Source organism: Zootoca vivipara, chromosome 2 (assembly GCF_965207765.1).
Source record: "Zootoca vivipara chromosome 2, rZooViv2.hap1.1, whole genome shotgun sequence".
Taxonomy (NCBI): domain Eukaryota; kingdom Metazoa; phylum Chordata; class Lepidosauria; order Squamata; family Lacertidae; genus Zootoca; species Zootoca vivipara.
In genome coordinates this window covers 115,028,994-115,040,613 of record NC_142584.1, presented here as the reverse complement: position 1 = coordinate 115,040,613, position 11,620 = coordinate 115,028,994, and the positions used below count along the sequence as shown (strand labels likewise).

The 11,620-nt window shown below is 44.5% G+C and overlaps 1 protein-coding gene and 1 pseudogene across 1 annotated transcript; both read left to right on the top strand.

Annotated features, from left to right (window-relative positions):
• Positions 1-486: 486 nt before the first annotated feature.
• On the top strand, positions 487-2,073 carry LOC148687121 (uncharacterized; annotated as a pseudogene).
• A 7,061-nt stretch (positions 2,074-9,134) lies between these two features.
• Positions 9,135-10,652, top strand: LOC148687120 (uncharacterized). Its single transcript, XM_088662497.1, has 2 exons — positions 9,135-9,791; positions 9,957-10,652. The coding sequence occupies exons 1-2, from the start codon at positions 9,135-9,137 to the stop codon at positions 10,650-10,652; spliced, it is 1,353 nt and encodes a 450-aa protein (XP_088518623.1).
• The last annotated feature ends 968 nt before the right edge of the window (positions 10,653-11,620 follow it).

Below are 11,620 nucleotides of genomic sequence, written 5' to 3'. Positions count from 1 at the left end.
TTTTTGATTTTCTGTTTTTGTTCACAACTAGTTTTGCTATGTTCGTAGTCTGCTAATTTTGCTGTATTGTCTACTCTTGAGCATTAGAAAAGTTTCAATGCATCAAGAATTAGAAATCTTGATCTAACCTCATGATGGACAAACAATATAGCTATGCTTCCTAAAGCCAATGTAAGCTTCCACCTGGAGACTGAGAAAATATTTGCTCTCAAGAATAGGATCTCTACAGCTGGTGAATCTGACGCAGTGGTAAAACCAGACTCAGGAAATTGAGCAGAGGGGAAAGAAAGGTCATCCATGATTGCAAATCATTGCACACTTAGAAAGCAATGGCCCAAAAGTATATCAAAAAGACAAAACGTATTAGATTGAATCTTTCTGTTTCCATCTCTCTCTGACATCCATGATTTCCTTCTCTCTTATCCAACAGGTGTTGTGCAGTGGAGACAGAACAGAAGGAAATATTTGGGGAAAGCACAGGATGAGATGGTGGAGCAGAACCTCCTGAGTCAGAGTGGACCAAGGAGGGAAAATGGAAGCCACACAGAATCCATCGTTCCTCAAAGTGGCTTCTTCACTGAGCAAGGAGAACAACCAGAAAACAGAGATGCTTTGAGAACGTCCACAGAAGTGAAAACAATTGAAAGGGCAGAGTCTGGAGGAATAAGCAGTGGGAGCAGAAACAATGGAAACAGCCCCACAGGCCCTACAGAGGTGAAACGATTTACTTGTTTGGAGTGTGGAAGGAGCTTCAGGAATCAGAAGCAGTTTGTTGTCCATCAGATGATTCACACAGGACAGAAGCCACATAAATGTGCAGACTGTGGAAAGAGCTTCTGCATGAAAAGGACACTTACAGTACATAAAAGAACCCACATAGGGGAGAAGCCTTTCAAATGTTCGGAGTGCGATAAAAGCTTCACTGACAGCTCAAGCCTTACAAAACATAAAAGAACTCACACAGGGGAGAAGCCTTTCAAATGTTCGCAGTGCGATAAAAGCTTCACTAACAGCTCAAACCTTATTACACATAAAAGAACCCACACAGGGAAGAAGCCTTTCAAGTGTTTGGAGTGCGATAAAAGCTTCAGTGACAGCTCAAGCTTTAGGAAACATAAAAGAACTCACACAGGGGAGAAACCTTTCAAATGTTCAGAGTGTGATAAATGTTTCTCACAAAGCTCACACCTTACAGAACATAAAAGAACTCACACAGGGGAGAAACCTTTCAAATGTTCAGACTGTAATAAATGTTTTTCTCATAGCTGAAACCTTACTAGACATCAAAGGATTCACAAAGGGGAGAGACCCCATGAATGCTCAGTGTGTGGTAAGTGCTTCAGTCAGAAGTCAAACCTTACTAAACATCTAAAGCTTCATACCAGGAAGACACCTTTTAAGTCATCACTGGATAGAAAAATCTTTACTAAGAGCTCAAATCTTCCTAGCCAACAAATGATTCACAAAAAGAATTATAAATGTTCAGCTTGCGGGAAAAGCTATACTAAGTGGTCATACCTTACCAAACATAAAAGAATAGCACACAAAGCAGAGAAACCTTATAAATGCTCTGTTTGTAGAAAATGTTTCTGCAGCAGGTCAGTCCTTATTAGACATAAGAGACTCATACACAGATGGAACAAAATCTATGCGTGTTCCAAGTGCAGTCAATGTTTCCGGTCAAGGAGACTTCTTATTACACATCAAAGAACCCACACAGCACAGAAACCTTTTCAATGCTCAGTATGCAGAAAAGGCTTCAGTCAGGAGGCAAATCTCCTTAGACATCAAAGAACTCACACAGGAGAGAAACCCTACGAATGTCCTGTGTGTAGAAAAAGCTTCAGTGAGAGCGCAGGTATTTCCAGACATACAAGGTCTTGCCATACAGGGGAGAAACTGTACAAGTGTGAAGAATGTGGAAAGACCTTCACCCGTAAATCAGACCTCAAGAGGCATCAAAAGCACCACACAGGGGAGACGCCCAACCAGGGTTCAAATCTCAGTCAGAGTTCAGATGATGAATCGAGACCTCATGAAGGTGAGAATGCACCACGCATGGAAACCATGTAACTTATTCAACTATGCTAAGAAGGTCGTGTCCACACAATACTTTTAAAACTCCCCCCCCCAGGAATCCTGGGAACTTCAGTTCTTAAGGGAGCTGCCAATTGTAGGTCTATGAAGTACAAACTACTTTTCCCAGCATTCTTTAGATGAAGCCATGACAACAATTATAAATGTATGGTGCGGATGTGACCTCAGTCTCGGCATCCATCTTTTTGGTATCACAGGAGCCACCGAGAGGCTACATCCCCCAAACCTTCCAATACACACACATAATCCATGCTTTGAGTGGGTTCTTGGGTCTTTTTAGTGACGAGAACTCATTGCCTCAGGTATTGTTGTCCAATTGTGGTGTGGATTCCATGTGACATTATATATATCACACCAAAGAGAAGCCTTTTAAATGTTCAGAATGTGAGCAGGGCTTCCAGTTCAGCACGCAGCTCATCGCACATCAGAGAACCCATGAAGTGGAGAAAACATACAAATGCTCAAACTGCCACAAGGACTTTACTTCTCCGTTTAATTTCATTAAGCATAACAAGATGCACATTGAAGAAGGACCTTACAAATGCTCAGAATGTGAAGAGAGCTTCAGGTGCAGCACCTCCCGTATGGAACATCAGAGAATGCATAGAGGAGAGGAGCCAGATTTTGGCCTAAGCCATGCTTCTGAACCAAGTCTTGTTGAACATAACGTAAGCAAGACCCTTTTTAAATATCCAATTAATCAGCACAAGACAATTCCCACTAAATAGCCCACAAGTGTGGGAAAGCTTTTATGATAGCTTTTATGAAGCTTTTATGATTTCACATCAGTTGAATCGGCACAAGACAGCAATGGAGAGGCAGAGAAATGTTGCAAATACTCCTGTTTCTCCATTCTTCTACTCCAGTGTATTTCTTCAGTCACTGGTACCTCTTTTTAAATGCATGTTTTATTTGGGATTTGATTCTATAAGCACTTTCATGTGTTTTATGTATTTACCAATAAATTTTGTACGTTTTAACCCCTTTCTTCTCTTTTTATTAGTCTTGTACCCTGTCCAGGTTGCACTTTTAAACATACTGCTGCAGTGTTTATGAAATTGTTTGGTTTAGTTTGTACTGCTTTTCTCATTGCACATGGCTGCAGAACCTCTGGCTTGTGGGCCAATCTGTCTTCTCCAAGCCATGGTTGCCCAACTGTTAACTTGCAGCTGGTGGGCAGGAAGAAAGTGTATAGTTAATTCATAGGTGGCTCATGGGAGGTAGCTCAAAATCACCAGCACAGGAATGAAACTAAGAGAAGGGACACTGCAGCCCTAGCAATGCTCACTCTTGGTGCATGACACATGCCATGCACCTTGGACACACACACCACATGCTCTGCCAGTTGGCATGCAGCAACAGCATGGCAAAGGTAAATAAATGCATTGGGACCACACCCAATGTTCCTCGTTGCAGAACTCGCAAGGACCCCAAATGCACACTCCCACTCCCACAGAGAGATGCCAGAGGACTGGCTATGGGAAGTTCCCTGTGAGAGACATACAGCTAAAGGGGCAGCACAGGCATAAGAGCCTTCTGGATCAGGTCAATGGCCCATCTAGTACAGCATCCTCTTTACACAGGGGCCACCCTGATGTCCCGGGGGAAACCTTCAAGCAGGACCTCAGCCCAAGAGGATTCTGGTACAGTCAAACCTCAGTTCTCGAACGCAATCTGTTCTGGGAGCCCATACAATTTCTGAAATGTTCAGCAACCGAGGCGCAGCTTTCGAGTGGTTGCAAGGGTATGCCAGACGTTGGGGTTCTGAAAAATGTTCATAAACCAGAACACTTACTTCCGGGTTTTCGGTGTTTGGGAGCCGAAACATACGATAATGGATGCATTTGAGAACCAAGGTTTGACTGTATTTGAAAGCATTACTGCTTCCGACCATTGAGGCAGAGCATAGCTATCATGAATAGTAGCCATCATAGAGTTGGAAGAGACCACAAGGGCCATCCAGTCCAACCCCCTGCCAAGCATCAATAGCTTTATCTTTCATAAATGGGTGCAATCCTCTTTGAAAGCCATTGTGTGACTGAGCACATGATCCTACTGGTTACTCTAGGCTTCCTATTTGGCTTGTTCTCATGCTTCTTCCAGCCACTCTGGGTGTAACACCATCTATTATCCACCCAAAGTACACATTATGTTTTTGGTTTCTTTGCTGGATATACAAACAACCAATTGTGTGGAATGATGGATGTTGTGGTCCTACAAACATTGGAAGGGCCACAGGTCCCCCAACCCCAGTATATATGTTTATGCATCCCGGATATGTGCTGTTATAGACTTTTGGGAAGTCAGTCTGGATAAACCCCATGAGTGCCTTTCAGGTCTACGATCCTGTATTTGTTTTTTGTTTTAAATTTTTATTGAGGATTTTCTTGGTTTACAAAGGTAATGCAGTGTCTCATAGTTATTCCGTTGTTACACATCAATCTTGCTTGTTGAGACATTAGGAAGAAGAGGGGGGAAGAGGGGCGGGATGGGGGAGTGGGTGGGGTGGGGTGTCTATGTTTCTGTTTTCCTTGGTATATGTAGGGGTTCACTGTCAGCGTTGACGATCCTGTATTTGTGAGGTTAACATCTAGTAGAAGCTACTGCCACTGCTGAACCAGTTGGACCAGTCTCTTTCAAAGGTAATGGACTAAGCTGGACAGTTAAGTACCGCCATCTACATGTCTAATGAGATATATCTATATCTATATCTCTCCTGTCTGAGTTCTCTTAAGGTCAGGCTTCCTCACTCCAAGTGCTTGCTTTCTTGGGAACTACAATTCCCAGCAACCATTGCACTTCCCACATAAACGATCAACACCTGGACCCATTTATCTTAGCAAACACTCAAGTGGGACAATGAAAGGACTTGAAATGAAGAAGGGAAGTCTGTGAATTCACCAATGTCTACCAGACGGGGTGAGCTGGAGCCTACCAAGAACTCAAGGTAAGACATGCTGGGATCTTCCTCTCTGTTTCCTCGTCAGCAGCATCCGTAAGGGGAGCTGGGTGAGTCAAAGGATGACAGCCCTTTGGAAGAATGAGAAAGTGAAAACAAGGCATTTCTCATTGTGGCAGCAGGAGGAATGTGGTTAGCAAGGAAGGGTGCAAAGGAGAGAGGTTAAGATGAGGTTAAGATGGGACGGGGTCCGGAAGGTACCTTTTGCCTTTTGAGTTTTGCATTTACTAAAAATTTCACTAAGGGGGAGCTTGTTTAAGGCAGAGCTGCAACCCAGAGTCCACAACAAAATGGTAAAGAAGGACAGGGTGTGTATTAGGGCTTCTGCAGGTGGAGGTTGCTACATTTCCTAGAGCAGGGTTAGGCAACCTAAGGAACATGGGTAAGAGGCGGCCCAGTCACCTTCTCAATCCGGCCCACGGACGGTCCGGGAATCAGCGTGTTTTTACATGACTGGAATGTGTGCTTTTATTTAAAATGCATCTCTGGGTTATTTGTGGGGCCTGCCTGGTGTTTTTACATGAGTAGATGGTGTGCTTTGACTTAAAATGCATCTCTGGGTTATTTGTAGGGCATGGGAATTCGTTCACTTTTAATACATTATATCTATATCTATAGTCTGGCCCCCTCCACGAAGTCTGAGGGACAGTGGTCCGGCCCACGGCTGACAAAGGTGGCTGACCCCTGTCCTAGAGCAAAGATCAAAAGAGTCTTAAAGGGAAGGAACGCAGCTCAGTGGTAGAGTGCCTGCCTTGCATTGCAGAAGGTGGCAAGTTCAATCCCCAGTATCTCCATGTAGGGCTTGGGAGAGGCTTCCCGTATGAAAACCTTGAGAGCTGCTGCCAGTCAGTGTAGACACCACTGAGCTAAGTGGCCAACATTAGTATTCCCTTGTGTACATGAGGGTCATGAAGGAAAAGAATCATTTGTCAGCCATTTTCCTAAAAAAGTAAGATGGAGAGAGTCTAGTGTGCATGTGGGGATACTCCTGTACTATACTTCTAATTCTCTGTATTTCCTGTTTCTCAAAATTCCTTGTTTAATATAATCTACTTTCCCAAACAGGCAAAGAGAAAGTGGCAGCCAGTAGATAAAGCAAAAGACGCCCGTGCCTACGAAGAAGGTTGCCAGGAGCCCAGCTGGTCCACAGCCAGGATGATGATGTTTGATACTTCTAAGGAGCCAGACCTGTGCATTGTCTATGGGGAACCCATCAGGCCAAAGCCCATCATCCATAAGAGAACGGAGGGTCAGCAGAAAGCCCATCCAGTCGAGGAGGAGGGGGATATATTCCTTTTTCATGGAGGAAGTTGCCGAGCCTCCTGGGAAATCACAGTGCAGACAATTCCTGGCTCTGCTAAGGAGCAGGATGTGTGCATTGTGGGTGAAGAAAACATCTGGCAGTTCCCCAAAACCAGTGAGAGAAAGACATGTTTGCAGAAAATCAGCTCAGAGGAGGGTCCAGTTCATAGCAATGGAGACTACAGTGTCCCAAATAAAACTCAAGCCCACACAATTGTTGATGCCACAGCCAGGATGATGATGTTTGATACTTCTAAGGAGCCAGACCTGTGCATTGTCTATGGGGAACCCATCAGGCCAAAGCCCATCATCCATAAGAGAACGGAGGGTCAGCAGAAAGCCCATCCAGTCGAGGAGGAGGGGGATATATTCCTTTTTCATGGAGGAAGTTGCCGAGCCTCCTGGGAAATCACAGTGCAGACAATTCCTGGCTCTGCTAAGGAGCAGGATGTGTGCATTGTGGGTGAAGAAGACATCTGGCAGTTCCCAAAAACCAGTGAGACAAAGGCGTGTTTGCAGAAAATCAGCTCAGAGGAGGGTCCAGTTCATAGCAATGGAGACTACAGTGTCCCAAATAAAACTCAAGCCCACACAATTGTTGATGCCACAGCCAGGATGATGATGTTTGATACTTCTAAGGAACCAGACCTGTGCATTGTCTATGGGGAACCCATCAGGCCAAAGGCCATCACCCATAAGAGAACTGAGGGTCAGCAGGAAGCCCACCCAGTCGAGGAGGAGGAGGATGTACCCCTTCTTAGTGGAGGAAGTGGCAGATCCCCCTGGGAAATCACAGTACAGACAATTCCTGGTGCTGCTAAGGAGCAGGATGTGTGCATTGTTGGTGAGGAAAACATCTGGCACCACCCCAACATCTGTGAGAGAAAGGCATGTTTGCAAGAGACCCACCCAGTGGAGAGTCCCGTTCACAGCAATCTAGACTCCAGCGTCCCCAGTGAACCTCCAGCCCAGACTGTTGTTGATGCTGCTAAGGGGCAAGACATCTGCATTGTGGATGAGCAAGGTGTCCTACAAAAGCACACCATCCACTTCAGAACTGGTTATCCTGAGGAAACACACCCAGGGCAGGATATATGGGTAATTAAGCCTATTCCTGGTGAAGGAGTTTGGAAAGGCCCCAATGAATCCACTTTCCAGCCCGCTCTTGATGCCACCAAGGAACAAGACTCCTGTGTTGGGTATGAGGAAATGGTTCGTCAGAAATCCATTTTTCAAGGAAGAGCCCCCAGTGAAGCCACAGCTCAGAGACGTATGGGTGCTGGTAAGTAATGGGACTCCTGGGTAATGCATATTGGGGAGGCAAGTCCCAGGCAGAATTCCTTTTGAGCTCCAGGTCTTAATGACAAAAACACAAGGTTATTTTGGAGGTCATCCCATGCTACTCCAACCTAGAGTAGACCCACTAAAAGTAATGGACTGTCATCGAACCCACTCTATGTAGGTTCTATTTGCTGGGGAAACAACAGGACTGTTTGCTGGGAAAACTGTACTGCTCTTGACGCGTATGTATATATGGTGGACACTCGTGTTGCGAACGTGATCCGTGCGGGAGGCACGTTCACAACCCGCAGCGCTGCGTCTGTGCACAGTCTGGTCATGATTCGGTGCTTCTGTGCATGCGCAAAGTGCGATTTAGCGTTTCTGCATATGCGTGACTGCTGAAACCTGGAAGTAACCTTTTTGGGTACTTCCTGGTTCAGTGCGGGACGGAAGCTGAAAAGACGCAACCTGAAGCATCTGTATGTATCTGTATGTATGCCTGTATAAGCCTTGTGCAAAAAAATTTCAATTTACCTTTGTACTTTTTGTTTTGTTGTTTGTTGTTCACAACTACTTTCCCTGTGTTCATAGTCTGCTACTTTGGCTGTATGGTCTCCTCCTGAGCATTAGAAAAGTTTCAATGCATCAGGAATTAGAAATCTTGATCTAACCTCATGATGGTCAAACAATATAGGTATGCTTCCTAAAGTCGATGTAAGCTCTCAAGAATAGGATCTCTACAGGTAGGAACTTGCTGGTGAATCTTACGCCATGGCAAGACCAGACTCAGGATATTGAGCAGAGTGGAAAGAAAGGTCATGCATGATGGCAAATCATTGCCCACTTAGACAGCAATGGCCCAAAAGTATATCTGTAAGGGTGACTCCCTACAGGGGGCCAGCCCCCATCATCCTGGCATCCACCTCGTCAAGTACAGAGAGCACCAGTTCTGAAGCAGCCAGAGGGGGAGGAAGAGACTCGGAGGGGGACAAAAATCAGAGTGAGGAACAATGGGAAAGCTCGGGGCCGGAGAAATGCAGACAGGGGCTCGGGGATGTTGGCGAGCCAGGGCACCGACAGCTCGGGGAGGAAACTGAAAGGGCATCGCTCCTTCCGGCGCAAGAAGTAAGGAGAGCGCCGAGACGCAGGTCAAGGGGGAGGCGTTTTGGGGTGCCCCAACTACTTTGCTGCCGTAGGAACAGACGTACACCATTGCCAGATTCTGATTCGGGATGAGAGGTCATGTTTTAAGCTGTCTCTACATTGTAAATAATTAGCCCAATAAACGTCTTTGAAGACACAATGGACTCAAGCGGAGTTACTCTAGAGTAGCCATGATGACCCTCTGACAATATCAAAAAGACAAAACATATTAGATTGAATGTCTCAGTTTCCATCTCTCTCTGACATCCATGATTTCCTTCTCTCTTATCCAGCAGGTGTTGCACAGTGGAGACAAAACAGAAGGAAATATTTGAAAAAAGCACAGGATGAGATGGTGGAGCAGAACCTCCTGAGTCAGAATGGACCAAGGAGGGAAAAGGGAAGCCACACAGAATGGAAGACAGATGAATCGGTCGTTCCTCAAAGTGGCTTCTTCACTAAGCAAGGAGACCAGCCAGAAACCCAAGATTCCTTCAGAACGTCCACAGAGGAGAAAACAATTCAAAGGGCAGAGTCTGCAGGTATAAGCAGTGGGAGCAGAAACAATGGAAACAGCCCCACGTGCCCTACAGAGGTGAAGCGATTTACTTGTTTGGAGTGTGGAAGGAGCTTCAGGAATCAGACGCAGTTTGCTGCCCATCAGAGGATTCACACAGGACAGAAATCACATAAATGTGCAGACTGTGGAAAGAGCTTCCGCAAGAAATGGAACCTTACAGTACATAAAAGAACTCACACAGGGGAGAAGCCTTTCAAATGTTCGGAATGCGATAAAAGCTTCACTGACAGCACAAACCTTACTAAACATAAAAGAACTCACACAGGGGAGAAGCCTTTCAAATGTTCAGTTTGTAGTAAGTGTTTTGCTCAGAAGGCAAACCTTACTAGACATCAAAGGATTCACAAAGGGGAGAGAACCCATGAATGCTCAGTGTGTGGTAAGTGCTTCAGTCAGAAGTCAAACCTTACTAAACATCTAAAGCTTCACATGCGGAAGACAGCTTTTAAGTCATCACTGGGTAGAAAAATCTTTACTAAGAGCTCAAATCTTCCTAGCCAACAAATGATTCTCAAAAAGAAGTATAAATGTTCAGCTTGCAGGAAAAGCTATACTAAGTGGTCATATCTTACCAAACATAAAAGAATAGCACACAAAGCAGAGGAACCTTATAAATGCTCAAGGTGTAGAAAATGTTTCAGTAGCAAGTCAGTCCTTACTAGACATAAGAGAATCATACACAGATGGAACAAAGTCTATGCATGTTCCAAGTGCAGTCAATGTTTCCATTCAAGGAGACTTCTTATTGCACATCAAGGAACCCACACAGCACAGAAACCTTTTCAATGCTCAGAGTGTAGAAAAGGCTTCAGTCAAGAGGCAAATCTCCTTAGACATCAAAGAACTCACACAGGAGAGAAACCTTTCAAATGTTCAGAGTGTGATAAATGTTTCGCACAAAGCTCACACCTTACAGAACATAAAAGAACTCACACAGGGGAGAAACCTTTCAAATGTTCAGTCTGTAATAAATGTTTTTCTCGTAAGTCAAACCTTACTAGACATCAAAGGATTCACAAAGGGGAGAGAACCCATGAATGCCCTGTGTGTAGAAAAAGCTTCAGTGAGAACGCTGGTCTTTCCAGACATACAAGGTCTTGCCATACAGGGGAGAAACTGTACAAGTGTGAACAATGTGGAAAGAGCTTCACCCGTAAATCAGACCTCAAGAGGCATCAAAAGCACCACACAAGGGAGACGCCCAACCAGGGTTCAAATCTCAGTCAGAGTTTAGATGATGAATCGAGACCTCATGAAGGTGAGAATGCACCACACATGGAAACCATGTAACTTCTTCAACTATGCTAAGAAGGTCGCATCCACACAATACTTTTAAACCACACACACACCCCAAAGGAATACTGGGAACTTCAGTTCTTAAGGGAGCTGCCAATTGTAGGTCTATGAAGTACAAACTACTTCCCCCAGCATTCTTTAGATGAAGCCATGACAACAATTATAAATGTATGGTGTGGGTATGACCTCAGTCTCGGCATCCATCTTTTTGGTATCACAGGAGCCACCCAGAGGCTACATCCCCCAAACCTTCCAATACCACACATAATCCATGCTTTGAGTGGGTTCTTGGATCTTTTAGTGATGAGAACTTATTGCCTCAGGTATTGTTGTCCATTTGTGGTGTGGATTCCATGTGACATTATATATATCTTAATCCACACCAAAGAGAAGCTTTTTAAATGCTCAGAATGTGAGCAGGGCTTCCAGTTCAGCACGCAGCTCATCGCACATCAGAGAACCCATGAAGTGGAGAAAACATACAAATGCTCAAACTGCCACAAGGACTTTACTTCTCCGTTTGATTTCATTAAGCATAACAAGATGCACATTGAAGAAGGACCTTACAAATGCTCAGTATATAGCCCACAAGTGTGGGAAAGCTTTTATGATAGCTTTTATGAAGCTTTTATGATTTCACATCAGTTGAATCGGCACAAGACAGCAATGGAGAGGCAGAGAAATGTTGCAAATACTCCTGTTTCTCCATTCTTCTACTCCAGTGTATTTCTTCAGTCACTGGTACCTCTTTTTAAATGCATGTTTTATTTGGGACTTGCTACTTTAATGTGTTTGCCGTATTCACCAATAAATTTTGTACGTTTTAACCCTTTTCTTCTCTTTTTATTAGTCTTGTCCCCTGTCCAGGTTGCACTTTTAAACATATTGCTTATGTGTTTATGAAATTGTTTGTTTGTGGTATTTTGTACTGCTTTTCTCATTGCACATGCCTGCAGAACCTA

Coding starts and splice junctions, on each gene's coding strand:
- LOC148687120 (XM_088662497.1), top strand. CDS start 9,135: ATGGTGGAGCAGAACCTCCTGAGTCAGAATGGACCAAGGAGGGAAAAG. Junction 9,792..9,956: donor CTAAACATCTAAAGCTTCAC/ATGCGGAAGACA, acceptor AGAATAGCACAC/AAAGCAGAGGAACCTTATAA.